General features: G+C 38.5%; 1 protein-coding gene across 2 annotated transcripts in view; it reads right to left on the bottom strand.

Annotated features, from left to right (window-relative positions):
• Nucleotides 1-23,993, bottom strand: part of EPC2 (enhancer of polycomb homolog 2) — a 143,041-nt gene that overhangs the window by 94,913 nt on the left and 24,135 nt on the right. For both annotated transcript variants that reach the window (XM_004032631.5, XM_019022780.3), the window contains exon 2: nt 2,191-2,350. In XM_004032631.5, the coding sequence (XP_004032679.1) occupies nt 2,191-2,350 (160 nt within the window). The remainder of the gene's footprint in view (nt 1-2,190; nt 2,351-23,993) is intronic.

The following is a 23,993-nucleotide window of genomic DNA, read 5'->3' as shown; positions in this document are numbered from 1 at the left end:
TAAATAATTTTCGCATGTGTGTTTCTCTAGACTATTTCAGAGAAAAGAAATCTGTGGAAAATGGCTGTACCACCAAAAGACTTTTTAAAGCCATTTTAAAACAATTCAGTCGACAAACACATCATTTATTGAGCATCTATAAACCAAGCACTTTACTCTGAAGACACAAAAGAAAATAAAATATATAGTTCCTGCCCTCAAGGAGCTCACAGTCTAAAAGGAGAGAAAGAATGGTTACAAATAATTGCAATAAAGTATGGTGAGTCCTCTAACAGAAGTATGTAAAAGATACTACGATAAGCAAAGAAGACAGGTAGAGTGAGAAAAGTCAAGGTAGCTTTCATAAGGGAGTTAAGTCTTTAATGAGCTATAGGAAAGGAAAGAAGACTTCAATAGCACATGCAAGGAAATGTTAAATATGAAAGAAGGTGAATGGGGGTAATTTTCGTAGTCCCTATGGTACACAGAGTGAAGGGAAGAGCAAAAATAAATGAGGTTAAAGGAGAAAGCAGGGAACAAATTACAAAGAACCTAATATTCATACTAGAGAATATGACTATTATTGAATTCTATCAAATCTAAACTGCCATCAATTACAAGACACAACATTACTATATATACCATAAGAAAGAAAAAAGCTTTATGCTTGGGTGTTAATATTAGTATACAATACTACTGAATAAAGATACATTACCAAAGGGCTATGCCCTCAGTGTAAGATTAAAGAAATAAATTAGCCATGCAGAAAGGGAAAGCAAAGAATTTTGTATTTCTCAACTTGCCCTTGGGTAGAAAGGAGAAGCAAAAAATCTTCCTGAGAACTGAACCTTGAGCAGATCTGCAGCCTAAATAAAAGCTAATACTGTGGTCCAAAAACAAATGAACAAAACAAACAAACAAAAACTTTAACGTGGTCTCCGGTTGGTAGTGTCCCCAAATGCCTGGCAGAAACAAATGAAAATTCTCTTTAGAAGAACAAGACTTCAATCCTGAACAACAGCAGTTTAAGATGCAATTTCACTGCAAAGATGAAAACAGTGCATCTCAGAATCAATGAAAAGCAGTCAATCTTATTGTCAGTCTTAAAGCTGGTGATGTTTCAGAATTACACAGGGAACTCTTTAAAAATACAAATCACCAGACTTCACACCCAGAGATTCTCATACAGGTAGGTTGTCAGACAGGTGGATACTTCAGCTAGGCCGGATGTTGAGCCTTGGAATCTCTATTTTAACAAGCTATCCAACATTTCTTTTTTACACACCTGACAAGGTAACAAGACACTAGCATCTGTCTGTGGAATCAGCTGAAAAATCCTACTCTAGAAGTTCTTTGTGGAGAGAAGCTAGATTCGAAGAGTATAGGGACAGGAGATACAGGACAGTAAATATAACAGGAGATTGTTAAAAGTCTTCACGCTAGAGGTGGTGATCATTTAAATACTAACAGTGGGAGAAAAGTAAGAGTATTAAGGAGGCAGAACTACACAGAATTCTTTAATAAAAACTATATGAAAGTAAAGGCATTAGATTTGATTCTGAAAAATTTCAGAAGACTACTCCTGGGCATTAGGGCCACTGGACCTTTAAAAGTAAATCTCAGGTGGGCGCGGTAGCTCACACCTGTAATCCCAGCACTCTGGGAGGCCGAGGTGGGCGGATCAACTGAGGTCAGAAGTTTGAGACCAGCCTGGCCAACAAGACGAAATCCCATCTCTGCTAAAAATACAAACATCAGCTGGGTGTGGTGGCACACGCCTGTAATCCCAACTACTCAGGAGGCTGAAGCAGGAGAATCACTTAAACCCAGAAGGCAGAGGTTGCAGTGAGCCAAGATCATGCCACTGCACTCCAGCCTGGGTAACAGAGAGACTCTGTCTCAAAGAAAAAAAAAGAAGGAAATCTCATTTGGGTATAGTAATCCACCACCTTTTAGCTATGTAATAAAGTATAAGTGCTATACAAAATCCTATACTACATAAATATCAAATGTTCCAAATGTTACTTAAAACTCAAAATGATTTCCAAATTCAGAGGTAAGCACAGAGGGATTTTATTCTGTAATGTTTAACATATCTATTAATCAGTGTGTATGAGTTAAAAAATTAGAATTTCCTTAGGCAAAAGAAAAGATTTCCACTGGTTGATAAATTTGAAGTACAAACAGAAAACAATGAATTAACAAACTTACGCTGAATATGAATGAACTGTTTTGGCTGTTTAAACTCTCCTTTGTACAAGCGATTGTAATAGTTGACGTTGCTCTCTGCCTCAGGAACAGGAATGACCATGCTCTCTTTTTTTTCTCTAAACACTTGCTGTGCTGAAATTGCTCGCTGTAAATGATGTTCCTGGAAAATGTAAAGTAGGCAACGTAAGTTGTTTTAGTAATATTAATCAATGCATAATTTTATATAAAAGTTACTTTGTTTAACAATCACAAAGTGCTTTAAGAATCAATTATAAATAGTTCCTTTGCCAAAGACCTACAGTTACATTGTCATCATTCTCTCTTAATACTCGTGTCTCATACTGATAACACCTTAGATTATTACAATTTTTGTAAGTAGAATTTTTTTAAACAAAATTAAATATATACTCAGAAACTAGAATATAAAATTTCAATTACAAAAAATTAATCTGTTTGCTAGATTAATTGAGGTGTTTGTCACCACTACCAGATGAAAGAAAAATTCCAAATTATAGGAAATAAATTTGTATCACAGATTTTAAGTATCTTCTGCATTTATTACTTCAAACTTTAACAGTACAAAATTCTGAATATTTCAAAGAAAGATAAAATTATGTTCAACAAGTTTTATTACTACCAGGGCAGAAAATATTTTTAAATAAAGGTTAAATGAACAGTTCCTATAACATATATCCAGTTTCTAATCACTTCATTACTTCCACAACTTACTGAAATAGCCTCCTAAATAGAATTTTCCCTCCTTCCTCCCTTCCCCCACAATGGCCCATTCCCAATAAAACAGTTTTACCTTTTGGAAGGTAAATTGTGTCATGCCACCCATCCCATAAAGGATTTCTGATCTCCATCCTATTCAGAGTAAAGGTTAAAAATCACTCAATGGCTGGGTGGTGGCTCATGCCTGTAATCCCAGCACTTTGGGAGGCCAAGATGGGTGGATCAAAAGGTCAGAAGATCGAAACCATCCTGGCTAACACAGTGAAACCCCGTCTCTACTAAAAATACAAAAAAAATTAGCCAGGCGTAGTGGCGGGCGCCTGTAGTCCCAGCTACTCAGTAGGCTGAGGCAGGAGAATGGCGTGAACCCAGGAGGCAGAGGTTGCAGTGAGCCGAGATCACGCCACTGGACTCCAGCCTGGGCGACACAGCGAGATTCCGTCTCAAAAAAAAAAAATTTCACTCAATGACCTACAAGACTCTGCATCTCTCTTATCTCATTTCCAACCTCTCTCTTCTCCAATCTTTAATTCTAGCCACACTGATGTTGCTGTTTCTATATATCCAAACGGTCTGCTTTCAAAATTGCTTCCAGTCTTATCTTAGCAGAGAGGCCTTCCGTGACTTTTTTTTCTAATCTAAAAGAGTACTCCTCCTCTAGCATTCCTTCCCTGTTTTACTTTCCTCCATACCTTTCCTGTTTTACTTTCCTCCATACCACTTTGCAACATCATAGTAAAGATCTCATTTGTTTACTGCCCCTCTCCCCCTAGCATAAAGTAAGTTCCAAGAAGGTAATGATTTTTGCTTGTTTTGTTAATTTCTTATCCCTAATGCCTAGTACAATGGCCAAAATATAGAAGCTGCTTAACATACATTAACTGAATGAATAAATGAAATCTTTACTGGATTCCTACATGTCAGGCTATGCAAAATGCATATAAAGAAACTGAGGCATAAGGATGTTTTGTAAGTTGTTGAGGTCAAACAGTTCTAAGTAACAAAACAGAAATACAATTCAGGATATACATACATATGCAAAGCCAAAATTCTTTTTTTTTAAATTTTATTATTATTATACTTTAAGTTTTAGGGTACATGTGTACAACGTGCAGGTTTGTTACATATGTATACATGTGCCACGTTGGTGTGCTGCACCCATTAACTCATCATTTAGCATTAGGTATATCTCCTAATGCTATCCATCCCCCCTCCCCCCATTCCACAACAGGCCCCGGTATGTGTGATGTTCCCCTTCCTGTGTCCATGTGTTCTCATTGTTCGATTCCCACCTATGAGTGAGCACATGCGGTGTTTGGTTTTTTGCCCTTGCAATAGTTTGCTGAGAATGATGGTTTCCAGCTTCATCCATGTCCCTACAAAGGACATGAGCTCATCATTTTTTATGGCTGCATAGTATTCCATGGTGTATATGTGCCACATTTTCTTAATCCAGTCTATCATTATTGGACATTTGGGTTGGTTCCAAGTCTTGCAAAGCCAAAATTCTTAATCCTAAGATACTACACCATTTTTTTGGAAATTAGAAGGTCTTAATTTCATTCAAGCCTTTAGGGTATGTGAAATGTTATTATACAAAAGGAATTAGTGCAGTGATCCAAAAAGAAAAGTTTCGTTCAGCAGGACATAAATAAAATTAAACTGAAGGTCCATTCTATGCAAAATACACAGTAGATTATTTGATTATAACTAGTACTTTAAAGGGAAGGCAAGATGATAGAGGGGGATAGATACCAAATAATAAGAAAATAATTAATTTCATGATCTTCTGCCAGTAATTACCGTTAAAGAAAGCAGAGACAGAGACATAAAAACAAATGGGAAAGAAAAGAAACACAATATGAGGAAGTGGGCAAACAAGCTTCTATGCCATAGACAAGTGAACAGTAAGCCAGGGCAGCTATTGGGACTCCCACAAGCAGCATCGTTTTGTCAGATCCAATCAATTCATACCTGCTTTTCCCCAAATAATCATCTATACTACATCATAGTCAGCATCTCTTTGGCATTTTGTCAGAATAAGTTAAATCAAGAAAGCATATTTAAGAAAAATGCCATGAAATTTGGCTAAGGAACAGAAGTCTAGGAATAGCTAAGTAAACTTAAAAAGAAGCAGAAAATGTGGCATGAGAACGGAGACCTGCCTACTAGAAATCACAAAATATTATAAAGCCACATTTTCTGCTCCTTTTTAAGCTCACTAAGCGCCACTCTAGCGAACACACAAATAATAACGAAGCAAAACAGCCTTATTGCTGAGACAGAGAAAGTTTCAGTGGTCTGGTCAGTGGTCAATGTCAAACCAGCCACAACATTCCCATAAGCCAAAGCCTAATCCAGGGCAAGGCATTTCAATTCTATGAAGGCTGAGAGAGCTGAAAAAGCTACAGGAAAAAAGTTAGAAGATGCCAGAGATTGACTCATGAGGTTGAAGGCAAAAATCCATCTCCATAACATAAAAGCGCAAGGTGAGGCAGCAAGTGCTGATGGAGAAACATCACAAGTGATCCAGAAGATCTAGTTAAGATCATTGATGAAGGTGGCTACACTGAATAATAGATTTTCAATGTAGATGAAGTAGCCTTCTACTGGTAGAAGATGCCATCTAGGACTTTTATAGCTAGAGAGGAAAAGTCAATGCCTGGTTTCAAAGCTTCAAAGAACAGACTGACTCTCCTGTTAGGGGCTAATCAGCTGGTAATGTTAATTGTAGTCAATGCTCATTTACCATTCCAAAAATCCTAAGGCCCTCAAGAATATGCTAAATCTACTCTGCCTGTGCTCTACAGGTTTAATAAATATTCTAAGCTAACTGTTGAGGGCTACTGCTCAGGGAAAAAAAAATTATTTTAAAATACAACTACCCAACAATGCATATGGTCACCCAAGAAGTCTGATGGCGATGAACAAGGAGATTAATGCTATTTTCATGCCTGCTAAGACAATATTCATTCTGCAGTCCATGGATTAAAAGTAATTTTGACTTTCAAGTTTTTATTTAAGAAATCCATTTTGTAAGGCAATAGCTGCCATAAATTCCTCTGATGGATCTGAGCAAAGTAAACTGAAAACCTTCTGAAAAGGATTCACTATTGTAGATGTCATTAAGAACATTCATGATTCATAGAAAGAGGTCAAAATGCCCACATTAACAGGAGTTTGAAAGAAGGGAATTCTAATCCTCATGGATGACTTTGAGGAGTTCAAGACTTCAGTAAAGGAAGTAACTGAAGATGTAGTGGAAATGGCAAGAAAACTAGAATTAGAAGTGGAGCCTGTTCAGAATATTATGTGACCAAATTGTGGCAATTTCATAAAACTTGAACAGATGAGGAGTTGTTTCTTATGGATGAGGAGGAAGTGGTTTCTTGAGATGGAATTTACTGCAGGTGAAGATGTTGTGAACATTGCTGAACTGACAACAAAGGATTCGGAACATTATACAAAGTTGATAAGCAGGAGCAGGGTTTGAGAATGCAATTTTGAAAAAAGTTCTACTGTGAGTAAAATGTTATCAAACAGCATCACATGCTACAACAAATTCTTTCATGAAAGAGTCAACTGATGCAGCAAACTTCACTATTGTCTTATTATAAGAAACTTCCACAGCCACCTAACTTTTAGCAAACATTACCCTGATCGGTCTAGCCATTAACATCAAGGCAAGACCCTCCAACAGTAAAAAGATTGTGAATAACCGAAAGCCCAGATGACCGTTAGCAACCATTTTTTAGCAATAGGGCATTTTAAAATTAAGGAATGTATATATTTTAGACACAGTGCTAGTGCATACGTAATAGACCACAGTATAGTATAAGCATAACTTCTATTTTTTTATTTTTATTTTTTGAGATGGAATCTCGCTCTGTCGCCCAGGCTGGAGTGCAGTGGCGCAATCTCGGCTCACTGCAGGCTCTGCCCCCCGAAGCGGAGCTCACGCCATTCTCCTGCCTTAGCTTCCTGAGTAGCTGGGACTACAGGCTCCCGCCACCACACCCGGCTAATTTTTTTGTATTTTTAGTAGAGACGGTGTTTCACCGTGTTAGCCAGGATGGTCTGGATCTCCTGACCTCGTGATCTGCCCACCTCATCCTCCCAAAGTGCTGGGATTACAGGCGTGAGCCACCTTGCCCAGCCAGCATAACTTTTATATGCACTGTGAAACCAAAATATTCATGTAACTTGCTTTATTTAGTGTTACTCGCTTTATTGTGATGGCTTGGAACCAAACCTACAATGTCTGTATATATCTAAACATGCTAAATAAAACCATAGACAGAAGAAAACAAAGGGAAATATCTTTCTACTATAAGAGCAGAGAACTTCTTAAAATTTCAGAAGTACGAACAATAAAGCAAAAAACACTCAATGAAATCTATTATATTAAAATTAAAAATTTTTGTTCAATAAAGGACACCACAAAGTTAATAAATTTATGACAAAATAGTATGTTATTTTAAATGTCTAAAACCTATAAATGATTACTATCAAGAATATATAAGAAACTCCTGCAAATTAACAGGAAAAGTAACCCTAAAGGAAAAATGGGTAAAAGATATAAATAGGCAAATTACAGAAGAGAAAACCCAAAAGGCTAACAAGTATGTGAAGAGATGTGCAAATTCATTAGTAATCAGAAAAACACAAGTTTAAAAAATTTTATGAGACGATTTATACTGATTAGGCTGGCAAAAATAAAAAACTAAAATAATGCCAAGTGTTGGCAAGGATATGATACAAATTCCTGCATGTATGACTATGGAAGCACAGACTTTCTACCATTCCAGAGAGCAACGTGATTAATTACTCAAACTGAATCTGCATAATCTGTGAACTAGCAACTCCTGTCTTGACTGTATAACCCAAAGAAAACCTCACGCAGGTATGTAAGTAGGCATAGGGGTTCACTGAAATGGCATCTGCTGTAGAGGAAAGTTTGAGGCAACGTGGGTATCTATGAGTGGGACAGTAGGGAAGTCAAATGTGGTAGATGCTCATCATGAATATTACTAAACAGTTGGTATCAACAGTCCAGATGCATATACAATGTGATGCATCTTAGAAGCACTGTTACGTGTAGAAGAATCAAGTTGGATCCTCAGCTTTCACCTTATACAAAAATCAACTGACCTGAAACCATAAAAATTCTAGAACATAACATCGGAAAAACTCTTCTAGACATGGGCTTAGGCAACGAGTTCATGACCAAGAACCCAAACGCAAATGCAACAAAGATAAATAGATGGGACCTAATTAAACTAAAGATTCTGCACAGCAAAAGAAATAATCAGCAGGGCGAAGAGACAACCCACAGAGTGGGACAAAATATTTGCAAACTATGCATCTAACAAAGAACTAATATTCAGAATCTACAAGGAACTCAAACAAATCAGCAAGAAAAAAAACAATCCCATCAAAAAGTGGGCAAAGGACATGAATGGACAATTCTCAAAAGAAGATACATAAATGGCCAACAAACAATGAAAAAATGCTCAACATCACTAATCGTCAGTGAAATGCAAATCAAAACTGCAATGAGATACCACCTTACTCCTGCAAGAATGGCCATAATTTAAAAATTAAAAAGTAATGATGTTGGTGTGGATGTGGTAAAAAGGAACACTTTTACACTGCTGGTGGGAATGTAAACTAGTACAACCTCTATGGAAAAACAGTATGGAGATTCCTTAAAGAACTAAAAGTAGATTTGATCCAGTAATCCCACTACCGGGTATCCACCCAAAGGAAAGAAAAGAAGTCATTATATGAAAAAGACACTTGTACGCGTTTACAGCAGTACAATTTGCAATTGCAAAAATATGAAACCAGCCTAAATGCTCAACAACTAAGGAGTGAATGTGGTGTATATATACCATGGAATACTACTCAGGCATAAAAAGGAATGAAATAATGGCATTTGCAGCAACCTGGATAGAGCTGAAGACCATTATTCTAAATGAAGTAACTCGGGAATGGAAAACCAAACATCACGTTATTATTTATAAGCGGGAGCTAAGCTATGAGGATGCAAAGGCATAAGAATGATATAATGGGCCAGGTGTGGTGGCTCACAGCTGTAATCCCAGCATTTTGGGAGGCTGAGGTGGGTGGATCATGAGATCAGGAGATTGAGACAATCCTGGCTAACACGGTGAAACCCTGTCTCTACTAAAATTACAAAAATTAGCCAGCAGTGGTGGTGCATGACTGTAGTCCCAGCTACTTGGGAGGCTGAGGCAGAAGAATCGCTTGAACCCGGGAGGTGGAGGTTGCAGTGAGCCGAGATCATGCCACTGCACTCCAGCCTGGGCAACACAGCAAGACTCCATCTCAAAAAAAAATGATATAATGGACTTTGGACACTCGGCAGGAAGGATGAGAGGGGATTAAGGGATAAAAGACTAGACACTGGGTACAGTGTGCACTGCTCAGGTGATGGGTGCACCAAAATCTCAGAAATCACTACTAAAGTACTTTTCCAAGCAAGCAAACACCACCTGTTTCCCCAAAGCTATTGAAATTAAAAAAAAATTTTTTAAGATTCTTGTGATATATTTTGTGAATAAGGAAAAAAAAAAGCAGTGTTAATTCAGAAAACTTGTAAGAAACAGAATCCGATATAACATGTGATTTCTATAAATTAAAAGCAAATGTACATAAAACAGTATGGATTTTGCCAAAAGAGACACATTAAATATATTAGTTGGTTGCCTGAGAGGGTAGAGAAAAGAATGGGAGTAGCAAAGAGAGAGAGAACAGAATAAATAAAGGAAACCAGAGAGGAGTCTTGCAATACCCTTTCAAATTCAGGCCGTATTGGACTGCAGTGTCAGAGACAAAACACGATTGGCCATATGTGATTAACTGCAGAAGATGACCACATGGAGATTCATTATATTTGTGTATGCTTAATAATTCCATAATAAAAATGAAAATACAGTGAGAGGAGGGGAGGAGAGGAAAAGAGAAGGCCCTTGTAGAAACCAACGGTAACAACGTACCACAAAACTGAGGTATATGAGTAACTCGACTCTCTGCAACTTTCCTCCCAAAAAAAACTCTATACAATAATAAGATTATGTATTGGAGAGTTTTCAAAACATATTTAGTTTTAAAACTGAACAAGGGTTTTGGTGTGCACTCAGTGCACCCCAGTAACCACAGGTCAAAAACACTACTCATTAATTAGTGGAGATAAAGGCTTATGAATACTGATAATAATTTTATAAACATAAAATGACAAGGCAGAGAAGATGTGGAGAAATAGGAATGCTTTTACACTGTTGGTGGGAGTGTAAATCAGTTCAACCATTGTGGAAGACAGTGTGATGATTCCTCAAGGATCTAGAACTAGAAATACCATTTGACCCAGCCATCCCATTACTGGGTATATACCCAAAGGATTATAAATCATGCTACTATAAAGACACATGCACACATATGTTTACTGCGGCACTATTCACAATAGCAAAGACTTGGAACCAACCCAAATGTCCATGAATGACAGACTGGATTAAGAAAATGTGGCACATATACACCATAGAATACTATGCAGCCATAAAAAAGGATGAGTTCATTTCCTTTGCTGGGACATGGATGCAGCTGGACACCATCATTCTGAGCAAACTATCACAAGGACAAAAAACCAAACACCGCATGTTCTCACTCATAGGTGGGAACTGAATAATGAGAACACTTGGACACAAGGTGGGGAACATCACACCCCGGGGGCCTGTCGTGGGGTAGGGGGTAGGGGGAGGGATAGCATTAGGAGAAATACCTAATGTAAATGACGAGTTAATAGGTGCAGCAAACCAACATGGCACATGTATACCTATGTAACAAACCTGCATGTTGTGCACATGTACCCTAGAACTTAAAGTATTATTAAAAAAGAAAGAAAGAAAGAAACAAACAAACAAACAAACCTAACCGGTCATTTTACCCCATGTTTTTCAAACTGCACCCACTAATAGGTCATAGTCAGCAATTTTTTTTAAAGAAAAGAAAAAAAATCAGAGAGTACTGAATGTAAAAAGTTATTTCAGTCATATACGTTTGTAAAATGTTTTTTATTGTCGTTCGCAGTCAAAACTGTTTTTAAGAAAACCCTAATATATTCAAACTACCCGTTTGTGTTTTGATAAGGTCTTACTGCCTGTAACAAAATTAAACAAATGTAGCCTTTGAGAGATTTGTAAACTCTGAAACAGCAACATGAATTACTATTTCTCCTACCTGCCATTCTCCACACAGCCCCCTCCCCCAATAACAAACCCCTATTTCTCCTGAGTAAACCCTTCTGGTCCACATTTAAAATGTCACGTCTTCAGTGAAATCTGACCATCCTAAGTGGAAAAAAAAAAAATCTCTTTTATCAGTTCTCAGAAACACACACCTTTCCAGCATAGGCTTCTCAGACGTGGACGTTTATATCTGTTTTTGTAACCATGTGATTTCTGCCTCCTCCTTCCACTGGACTGTGGGGCAAGACAATGTGTCTGTTTTGCATCTACCACTTTGTCCCCAATGCCTGGCACACCATAAGCTCATGGAGCTTCTACAACATACTAAAGAAAAAGGCAAGTTGCCCACCATCTACAGGATAAAGTCTCATTTTTTGAGCTTGACAAACATGTCTCATCTGAAGCAGTCCAACCTATTATCATTCTAGCACCATACCTCTCCCAAATATCCTTCTCTAAAATTACAGCAACCTTCTTGCTATTCCCCAGTAACAGCATACTGTTTTATGCTTTTGTTTCTTTATATACTGGTCCTCTTCTGAATACAACTTCTACTTCCTATTCCCTGAGTTCACACATATCTTCTCACTCACTATGCCTAGTCTTCAAATTCATGAAAATCTCCAGCTTCTTGACCTTTCCATTTTCTTCATCAGATTCCCTTATAGCTCTTATTTCTTCACTCAGGTCTAGAATATATGACTCATCTTACCTCAATGCCATCAATTTCTCTGTCAATTTCATTCTATGTTTATAGTGACCAAGTTGGCTCAACAAATATTTCAGGGTCCTTAAGCACCACAGAGGCTTTCTAAGTGAACATTTATCAACCTCCAAACGAAATAAATATCCAGCCTCGAGATATAGAAGTGCACTAGAGTAAACGAAACTAGATGGCTGAATATGCTACAATGCATGAATTAAAAATTATTTATCAGTAGGCATCATTTCTATACACTTGAGAACACCTATTAAACACCGGATATTATCCTGTTATTGAGAACTGTTGAATGAGAAACAGTCTCTGCCATTAAGAAACTTACCTAGTCAGAGAGAGATAATGAAGTATGCAATCATGTTTGAACTTCACAAGCATGTCCAATCTCAACTAGTCAAACCACTCATCTTGGAAGGTTAGGGAAATATGCCCAAAGAAAGTAAAATCTAAACTATTGACTTTTAGGATCAATAGGGATTTAGCAGGGCAAAAGAAGAAATAAATAAGCGAGGCAGAGAAAACATTATGTCCAAAATGAACAAAGGTCCAGAAACATTTAAAAAAAAAAAAAAAAAAAGGCTTGAGAAAAGGGCTTCCAGTGCCAGGCAGAAATATGTTTTTCTTAATAGGGCAGAATCCCAAGTTGGAACACCAAATACATTTTCCCATTCAAGTATTACTACAAATTTAGTTAGAATCTATTAGTAGTAAAAACTTTTGCCAGGAGCAGTGGCTTATGTCTATAATCCCAACACTTTGGGAGGCAAGACAGGAGGATCGCTTCAGCTTAGGAGATCGAGACCACCCTGGGCAACATGGTGAGACTATGATTCTCTATTAAAAAAATAAAAATTAGCTGGATGTGGTGGCTCACATCAGTGGTGCTAGTTATTTTGGAGGCTGAGACAGGAGGATCACTTGAGCGCAGGAATGGGAGGCTGCAGTGAGCTGTGACTGCAACACGGCACTCCAGCCTGGGAGATAGAGCAAGACCCTCTCTCTCTCAAAAAACAAACTTTTGCGCTAAGACAGTGAGAGCCACACACCTACAACAACAAACAACATCAAGGAACTAGGAAGCCAAGGCTGGAATCAGTAATTTCTAATGATTTAAGCCCATGTTCTCCTATACTTTTCTTACATCTCACCTTGCTGGTCACAGAAAGTGATGAAATATACAATGTCACCTTGCAGTTATGTAATGTTTTACAGTTCTCAGAGAGCCTCTGCAATCATGTGCTTATTAGGTCCTCACAATCTTGGGATATATTGGTAGATATTTAAATTATTTTATAAATAAGACTCAAGAAACAGGTGATTTGCTCTTAGTTATGGCATCATTTTACAAGAGAATCAAATTTCAAGACTAATTCCAGGGTTCTTCACTCCATCCTTACTAGAGAAGAGTGTTAGTATAAAGATGAAAAACCTGTCCTGGTAATGCTGATGATCTACAGATATGGGTAAATAAGAAGAAACTGAGCTAAATGGCAGCATATATATTTAAAGCAATTCTTTGGATACATACTTCACTTTCCCCAAAGTACAAAACATTTTTAGATCCAGTTATCAAAATACATCTTTAATATATGAGGATTCAATATTATTTTGTTTTAGTGACAGGGTCTCACTCTGTCACCCAGGCTGGGGTGCTGTGGCATGGTCACAGTGCATTGTAACTTCAAATTCCTAGGCTCAAGTGGTCTTCCCGCTGAGAGGTGACAGCGTGCTGGCAGTCCTCACAGCCCTCGCTCGCTCTTGGCGCCACCTCTGCCTGGGCTCCCACTTTGGCGGCACTTGAGGAGCCCTTCAGCCCACTGCTATACTGTGGGAGCCCCTTTCTGGGCTGGCCAAGGCTGGAACCCGCTCCCTCAGCTTGCACGGAGGTGTGGAGGGAGAGGCACGAGCGGGCACCGGGGCTGCATGCAGCGCTTGCGGGCCAGCTGGAGTTCCAGGTGGGCGTGGGCTTGGTGGGCCCTGCATTCGGAGCAGCCGGCCCCGGGCAATGAGGGGCTTAGCACCTGGGCCAGCGGCTGCGGAGGGTGTACTGGGTCCCCCAGCAGTGCCAGCCCACCAGTGCTGCGCTCGATTTCTCGCCGGGCCTTAGCTGCCTTCCCGCGTGGCAGGGCTCGGGACCTGCAGCCCACCATGCCTAAGCCTCCCATTCCCTCCATGGGCTCCTGCGCAGCCCAAGCCTCCTCAACAAGCGCCACCCCCTGCTCCACGGCACCCAGTCCCATCAACCATCCAAGGGCTGAGGAATGCGGGTGCAAGGCGTGGGACTAGCAGGCAGCTCCATCTGCAGCCCTGGTGCGGGATCCATTGGGTGAAGCCAGCTGGGCTTCTGAGTCTGGTGGGGACGTGGAGAACCTTTGTGTCTAGCTCAGGGATTGTAAATACACCAATCAGCACTCTGTATCTAGCTCAAGGTTTGTAAACACACCAATCAGCACCCTGTGTCTAGCTCAAGGTTTGTGAATGCACCAATCAACACTCTGTATCTAGCTACTCTGGTGGGGACCGTGGAGAACCTTTGTGTCTAGCTCAGGGATTGTAAACGCACCAATGAGCGCCCTGTCAAAACAGACCACTCAGCTCTACCAATCAGCAGGATGTGGGTGGGGCCAGATAAGAGAATAAAAGCAGGCTGTGGGAGCCAGCAGTGGCAACCCACTTGGGTCCCCTTCCACACTGTGGAAGCTTTGTTCTTTCGCTCTTTGCAATAAATCTTGCTACTGCTCACTCTTTGGGTCCACACTGCCTTTATGAGCTATAAAACTCACCGCGAAGGTCTGCAGCTTCACTCCTGAAGCCAGCGAGACCACAAGCCCACCGGGAGGAAGAAACAACTCCAGACGCGCCGCCTTAAGAGCTGTAACACTCACCGCAAAGGTCTGCAGCTTCACTCCTGAGCCAGCGAGACCACGAACCCACCAGAAGGAAGAAACTCCGAACACATCTGAACATCACAAGGAACAAACTCCGGACACACCACCTTTAAGAACTGTAACACTCACCGCGAGGGTCCACAGCTTCATTCTTGAAGTCAATGAGACCAAGAACCCACCAATTCCGGACATACTGCCTTAGCCTCCCAAGTAGCTGGGAATACAAGTGCATACCACCAAACCTACATAATTTTTAAAATTTTTTATAGAGATGGAGTCTCACTATGTTGCCCAAGTTGGTCTTGAACTCCTGGCCTTAAGCAATTATCCTGCCTCAGCTTCCCAAAGTGTTGGGATTTCAAGCATAAGCCAGCATGCTGGCCTTATTTTAATTTCATAAATGAGAAAATTTTTAAACAGATCACAGATGACTCTCTTCTTGTTAAGAGAGTTGGCAGATGACAGAGCTGAAGCCAGAAATTAAGGAGCCAGATCATGACATCCTCCCTCAATTTAACTTATAGACCAAATTTAGCTCTAAAAATAAATCTCATCTTCATTTCTTTCACCAGATTATGAGACAGTCTCTCAAACCAAAAAACCAGAAGAAAATACAGTAAACGTTTTAGAGGACTGTGCTTCGTATAATAAACGTGACTAGTTGTAAACATGTAGAATCCTGGAAGTAGGTACCACAGTTTTGGTTTGTCTTTTTTGGGGAAAGGGTAGACAGAGGTAATATCAATTCCTTGTTACATTGTTACATGCAGCATTATACTTTGGTAGGTTACTAGGCTTTTAAAAATAACTAAACTCAAGCACAGGCACTACTTGATTTCCTTTCCTTTAAAAAGGTATCCCTTTGATCCACCAACTCTGTTTATGGAATTCACCTCCCCCCCCAAAAAAAGTGGGTAATAATGGCTATATAAAAATGGTCATCATGGCACTGTTTATAAGACAAAAAGAGAGACAGAGAGAGAGAGAGAGCACCTAAATGTCAATAAACAGGGAATTACTTATGTAAATTACACTATTACACATAAGACTGAACTCTTGCTTAGGCAGCAGTAAAAAAACAACATAACTTTAGATCTCCACTTAAAAAAACAACTAGGATATGAAGTAAACAAGCAGGTCATAAAATAACATGAGCAAATATAAATACATATATATGTAGAGAAAGGAGCCTAGATGAATAGAATATACCACAAAATGCTAACTAATTAAGTGATTGTTATTTTTTTCTGTGTGCCCTCTGTATTTTCTAAATCTTCTGTAGTAGATCTGTATTACTTTTTAATTATATTATTGTTATAAAATAAAGTTTTTTAATGTTATAAAAATACTGCATTTTAATTGAAACATCTCTTCACCAAGATACACAAAATCACTTCTTATAGGTACTTTGACATTCTGAAAAATCTTTTTGAAACCTAGATACACCTCTCCACCAAGATACACAAAATCACTTCTTATAGCTACTCTGACATTCTGAAAAATCTTTTTGAAACCTACTATAATTACGCTTGAGCATTTTTCTGAGTTTCTGTAAAGACATTATACACTTTCTACTTTTTATTTTCCCCTGAAAACATGAAATTACATGGTAAATAAAACAGACTTTAAAAGAAAAAAAACTAAGTAATTCATGACTTTTAGTCATACACAATGAGTACCAAGATGCAGAGAAGAAGTATGTTGTTGTTGTTGTTGTTTTTCTTTTGGGGACGAATGAACTAAGGTTCTATGGCCACACTGGTAGAAATCAGCAAGAATGAAATTTGAATCCTTGTCTGGCGCTTTTCCATCTTACCAAGTTCATGCCCCAACTTCCTGGCTTTCAGGATTTATCCACTGAATTAGGTTACATACATAGCCAAAGATTATTCATTGCTATTTTAAAACTCCCAACTAAAGATAGCTGACTGAATGCCTATACTTATATACTCTATCTACCACCTTATAATGTAAGCTTATTAGTAATGGACTAAAAAAACGTATAAAGCCACAATGACAAAAAGAATGAGATAAGCCATCAGCACAAGAGTGCCGTAAAATTCTGGGAAACTAAAATTGAAAAGAGCAGGAGAGAGGATAAATACTGGACCCATCTGTCCCACAGAAAACCAGACATGATAGGGATTTATGAACACCAGCTAGAAAGAGTTAGAATGAAAAAAGCACTTCCTTGCCTACTTGTTGAAAGCCCATCATTTTACACAGATAGAAGAGGGTACCATTAAACTAAGAATGTTGTGAATACCTCAAATCTAAAAAAATGAACAGAAGAAAATTTAATAAATCTATTCAATTATCTTAAAATGAGAAGACAAGATTCAGCTATATCTCTACTGTTGAACAACTCTCACTCTGGGGAGGGGAGAAAAAAGAAATGTTCAAGAAAAATGCTCCAAACCTAATATACTCAAAAGTAGCATTTAGGGATACGAAAAATTTTAAAAATCACCTGAAATCTGAAAATCTCCAAAAATAAGAACATAAAAGGCAGAGGTAGGAAGACCCAGAAAGAAATTTACTCATAAATGGAAGAAAAGGGGAAAAAAATCTCAAAAATAAAGACTACAATTATTAGAAGCCCAATGAAAATTATGTCCCACAAAACCTTTAAGTGTGCTGCATAAAGCTGGTCAAATACCCAATTGAATGAAAATTAGATAAATAGAGAAATAAAATGAGTAAGACAGAAGGTGGTAAGCAGAATGTGCAACAGGCAAGGAAGGAATGACAGTCATGTAGAGTTCCTAAAGAACAAAACAATGCAACAGAACTAATATTTAAAACTATATTCCAAGAAAACCTTCTAGGAACAAAAGACTACGAAGTTACATACCAGTGAAGGGAGCAAGATGGAGGATGAGTAAGCCCCATACCTCGTTCCCACACAAACACACACTGTACAATATACAGTCCGAAAAGCCTTGAGAAATCCAGAAACCAGTTGAGAAATTGCAGTACCCCAGGCAAGATCAAAGCCAGGAACACGTGCATTGAAATGGGTTTAAAAGGCCATAAGCCCTTCCCCCAAGCCAGCACACATCAACACTATTGGGAGAAAAAGCACAACTTATGGCTTATGGCTTCTTCCTCAGGAGAGAAAGAGAAGAGTGAAACGTATGTCCAACATTCTGGCTTTTCAGGAGTCTGCCTGATGGACTGGTATACTTTGGATACCTGGGGTCCACTGAGAACAGAATTGGGCTCAGCAACTTTGTGTAGCACCAGAGAACCTGCACCACAGCAGGTAGAAAACAGCACAACTTGGTGTGATGAGGAAAAAGTGTCCAGTTCATGGCTTTTCCCTTTGGAAGGAAATGGAAGAGTGGAAAATGCATCCAATATTCTGACCATCTGGTGGAATGTAGAAGGGACTAATTCTGTCTTCCTGACTTGAAGCACTGACTTAACCAACATACTTTGGAAACCTGGAGACTGCAGAGAACAAAAGAACTCAGTGGCTTGCTGCAGCACCAGAGAATCTGCAGTACCACACACAGAGACAAGAGGGAGCAAGAGACTACAAACACCTGAGAAAGAAACTAGCAAACCTCTCTAATTGAGAAATTACACGTACAACAAAGATGCATCTCCAGAATCTCTAGCTGGACTGATCTGCAAAGGTCTTCTCTTAGACAAAACCAGTTTGTAAAGACTGGGAGAGATGCCTGTTTTTTCAAATGCACCAGTCATGGCAAAAAATAAAGAACGCAAAGAAGCAGGCAAACAGCCCAACAAAGCAGGAAACTAAATCAAGAAAACAACCCAAAAGATCTATGAATTATCTAATAAAAAATTCAAAATAACTGTCTTAAAGAGGATCAATGTACTATAAGAGAACAATGATAGACAAGTAAATAAAATCAGAAAGCCAGGCGTGGTGGCTCACGCCTGTAATCCCAGCACTTTGGGAGGCCAAGGCCAGCAGATCACTTGAGGTCAGGAGTTTGAGACCAGCCTGACCAACACGGCAAAACCCCATCTCTACTGAAAATACAAAAATATTAGCCAGGCGTGGTGATGCGCACCTGTAATCCCAGATGCTTGGGAGGCTGAGGCATGAGAATCACTGGAACCCAAGAGGCAGAGGCTGCAGTGAGCCGAGATCGCACCACTGCACTCCAGCCTGGGTGACAGAGTGAGACTCTGTCTCAATAAATAAATAAATAAGAAAAATGATTAATGTATAAAATGAAAATAAAGACATAGATTAGTTTTTAAAAGATCCAACAGAACTTCTGAAGTTGAAGAATATGATAACTTAATTGGAAACATTAATAGAGAGGTTCAACAGCAGACTTATCAAACAGAGCGAATCATCAGTGAATTCAAATACAAGTCATTTGAAATTTTTGAGTCAGAGGAATATAAAGAATGAAGAAATGTGAAGAAACCCTAAGGGACTTATGGGATACAATCAAGTGGACCAATATACACATTAAAGGAGCTTAAGAAGGTTAGAGAGAGAAGGGACAGAGAGCTTATTTGAAGAAATAATGGCAAAAATTTCCCAAATCCAATTAAGGAAATGGACATCCAAATTCAGGAAGCTCAAAGGACTCCAACTAGAATAGCCCAACAACACACACACTGAGAAACATTATAATAATTATAATCAAGTTGTCAAAAGTCAAAGACAGAGAATCTTGAAAGTAAGAGAAAAACAACTTGTCATGTACAAGGGATAGCTCATAGATTTATCAGTGCATTTCTCAGCAGAAACGTTACAGCTCAGGAAACAGGGTAATATATCCAAAGGACTAAGAGAAAAAAACTGTCAGAACAGAATGATATATCTGACAAAATGTTCTTCAAAAATGAAAGACAAATAAAAACCTCCCAGATAAGTAAAAACTGAGGGAGTTCATCGCTACTGACCCTTCCTATAAAAATTGCTAAAGGGAGTCCTTCAAGCTGAAACAAAAGGATGCTAGACAACAACAAGAAACCACGCAAAAATATAAAACTTAGGTAAAAGTAAATATATAGGCAAATAGACAACCTATACTACTGTAATGGTGGTATGCAAATTATTTTAATTTCTGGTATACAACTTAAAAGACAAAAACATTTTTAAAAAACTATGTTAATGCATACAAAACACAAAAAATATAATTTTGACACTATAATATTAAGCAGTGGTGAGCAAAAGGCATAGTTTTTGTATACAAAAATAAATTGCTTTTAAGTTTTTAGACTGTTGCCACTGTAAGATGTTTTATGTAATCCCCACGATAATCACACCACAAATACCTTCAAGAAAATTAATGAAAGAAATAAAAGTATGTCACTATAAAAAACAAAATCAACGAAGCACAAAGGGAAGTCAGCATGTGAGAGATAGAGTAGATGAATGGCGTGAAAAACAAAAACACTCCGACCACATGCTATCTACAAGAGATTCACTTTAGACATAAGGACAAACATAGCCTGAAAGTGAAAAGATGGAAAAAGATATTCCATGTAAATGGTAACCAAAAGAAAGCAGAGATGTCCATACTTCCATCAGACAAAAGAGACTTTAGTCAAAAACCATCAAACGACATAAAGATACATAAAGACAAATGAGTTAATTCACCAGTAATATATAACAATTATAAGACTTACTTTTAAGTACTTTTTATAATTAAGAAGACTGAGTCAGTAATCAAAACACCTCTCAACAAAGAAAAGCCTAGGACCAGATGGCTTCACTGGAGAATTTTACCAAACATTTCAAGAAGGATGGACACAAATCCTTCTCAAACTCAAAGATACTTTAAGAAAACTATAGGCCAATATCCCATACATATTCAGGCACATCAACAAATGTGAATGAATTTAACTCACCTACTAAAACAAAAAGGTTTTCAATTTGGCTTGTAATCCAAGGCTCAACTATACACTGTACACCAAAAAAAAAAAAATTCCTCCTCTAAATGAAAATAATGCAACTAAAAATGCAAGGAGGAAGAGGAAAAAATAGAATAAGCTGAATTTTTGTGAGCTTACTCAAAGATGGTTAACAAAGGGTAAAAATAAAGGGATGGACAAAAGTTTACCAGGTAAATGGAGACAATAAGAAATGCAAGCAGATCCTAATACAAGACAAGTAGAATTTAAGCCAAAGAAAATTAAATATGACCATAGAAAAGATGACTTTTTTGGGGGGGACGGGGTCTTGCTCTGTTGCCCAGGCTGGAATGCAGTTGCACAATCTCAGCTCGCTGAAACCCCCACCTCCCAGGTTCAGGCAATTCTCCTGCCTCAGCCTCCCGAGCAGCTGGGATTACAGGTGCACACCACCATGCCTGGCTAATTTTTATATTTTTAGTAGAGACAGGGTTTCACCACGTTGGCCAGGCCAGTCTCAAACTCCTGATCTCAAGTGATCCGCCTGCCTCGGCCTCCCAAAGTGCTGGGATTACAGGCATGAGCCATCATGCCCAGCCAAAAAGATGACTTTTTAATGCTACAAAAAAAAAAAAATCACAATCCACAACAGAGATTTAGCATTTATGATTACTTTTACAGCAAGTAATGAAGCAAACATTTTATGAAGCAAAAACTACCAGATATGCAAGTACCAATAAATAAAAACACACTAATAACAGCAAACTTTAATATACCACTATCAGCATAAAACAAATCAAGTGAACACCTAAGCAACTTAATAAGGTTGATCTTACACCTATATATCAGACTTTATGCCCAAATGGCCCCTCCTTCCCAAGTACCCAAGAAACCATCATAAAAATTGTTCATGTATTAGTTAAGAATGAGAAAGAATAGGGGCTGGGTGCAGTGGCTCACACGGTAATCCCAGCACTTTCAGAAGATGAGGAAGGAAGACTGCTTAGCCTAGGAGTTCAAGACAAGCCTGGGCAACATACTGATGTCTAGTCTCTACAAAAAATAAACAAAAATAGGTGGCACGTGCCAGCTACTTGGGAGGCTGAGGTGGGAGGATTGCTTGAGCCTGGAAGTTGAAGCTGCAGAAATCTTGCCACTGTACCCTAGCCTGGGCAGCAGAGTGAGACCGAGGGGAAGGGAGGGGACAGGGAAGAGGAGAGAGAATAGACAAGGGAGAGGAGGGGAGAGGAAATTTTTCTAAGCATACCGTTTGTAGAATTCCAAATTTTAGAACCACGTTTGACATGCTCAAAAAATAAAAAATTAAAATCAACAGGGATTTGGAAGAAAGAACCCAATGGGGAATACAAAAAGAAACAAAAAATTAATCCTATCTTGTAAATGAACCCATATTAACGGGTAAGAGATTTCTTTTGGGGCTGATAGAAATGTTTTGAAACAATATAGTGGTAATGGTTGTACAACATTGTGAATATACTAAAAAACACTTACTTGAATACTTTCAAATACAGAATTTTACATTATATGAATTGTCTCTCAATTTTAAAACTTAAAAACAAAAGAGTTAACATGGACCAAATTCACCCTTCCACCTGACGCAACCAGCAAAATACCCCGACAAAGTAATAAAACAATGGGTTTTAAGACAATGGACAGCAGGCAATGAAGGCCAGTGATCTTTAAGAGAAGGAAAACAAATGAGGTAAGTCCTATGGCTGCCTCAGTAGTTAGTTCCCAGAGTATGGAGCAAGAGAATAAACTGAGGCAGAAGGCTTCATGAAGCTCAGTAGACTTCAAGAGTTGAGCCAGAGTTCAGAAGACCAAGGCAGCTAAGGTTCATAGGACAGAGTACCAAAGAGGAAAAGAACTGCACGGAGAAAGAACCCAGGAGCTCTAAAGAGGGTTCCCTGGAGTACTTAGCAGTGTACTACTGATCAGCACAGCTGTGTGAAGAAACTACCCGAGGCTGGAGAAACAACCATCCAAAAGAGTCTGAGGGAACACAATGCCTGTTCCTAACAAGACTGAAAAACCTCAAAATTTAAAGGGCATTGGATAGAGTACTCAGCAAAAAATACTGATTCAGTAGTGGAGAATAATTAACCCAAGAATGATCAGTGCTTCAGACTCCCTAACAAATTAAAAGAGCAAAACCTAACGGTATCAAACTATTTACAAGTAACTTTACAAATTTTGAGGTTTTTCCAGTCTTGCTAGGAACAGGCACTAGTCCCTCAAACTCTTTTGGATGATTGTTTTGGTGCCAACACTGCGCACTGCAGCCTCGATCTCCTGGGCTCAAGTGATCCTCCTGCCTCAGCCTCACGAGTAACTGGGACAACAGGTTTGCACCATCACACCTGGCTAATTTCTTAAATTTCTCTTTTGTAGAGACAGGGTCTTGCCATGTTGCCCAGGCTGGTCTCAAACTCCTGACCTCAAGCAATCCTCCCACCTTGCCCTTTCAAAGTGCTGGGATTACAAGCGTGAACCACTGTGCCCAGCCTTTACAAGTAACTTAACCGCATCCCAGAACAAAGCTCAAGGACATTTATAGGAATACAAAAATATCCAGCACCCAACAGTATAATATTCAATGGATATTAAAAGAGACTCATTAAAAATATTCAATCCAAAAGGTGGCAGAAAAAGAGGGAGAGGGGAACAAAACCAGAAGAAACTACTAGTAAGATGACAGAGTCAAACCTAACCTTACTAAAAATCATATTAAATGTAAATGGTTGAAACACCACAAGAGATGAAAATCAAATAACACACTTCTAAATAACCTATGGCTCAAAGAAGAAATCAAAAGAGAAATAAATTAGAAACTATTTTGAACTAAATGAAAATACAACAGGATGTAAGATGTAATAAAGCAGCACACAGGAAAAAAATTTGCAGCACTAAACACCTGTATTAAAACAGAAAAAGGTCTCAGCATTTACCCTAAAAACCTGGAAGAACAAAATAAACTCTAAGAAAGAAAGGACATAAGATCATAGTAGAAATCAATAAAATATAAAACAGAAAATCAACAGAGAAAGATCAATAAAACCAAAAGCTAATTCTTTAAGAAAATTCATAAAATTGATAAACCTCTAGCCAGATTAGGGGGAAAAAAAAGTGAGAAGACACAAATGACCAATATCACAAACAAGAGGTAATATCACTCCAGAGAATATCTGAACTTCATGACAATAAATTCAACAACTAGCTGAAAAGGACAAATTCCTTGAAAGAAACAATCAAAGCTCACTTGGGAAGAAACTGTTAGCCTTATATGTATTAAAGAAACTGAACTTTAAAAGTTCACACAAAGAA

Source organism: Gorilla gorilla, chromosome 11 (assembly GCF_029281585.2).
Source record: "Gorilla gorilla gorilla isolate KB3781 chromosome 11, NHGRI_mGorGor1-v2.1_pri, whole genome shotgun sequence".
Lineage (NCBI taxonomy): Eukaryota > Metazoa > Chordata > Mammalia > Primates > Hominidae > Gorilla > Gorilla gorilla.
The sequence above is the reverse complement of the archived record's forward strand: the minus strand, read 5'-3'. Positions and strand labels throughout refer to the sequence as shown.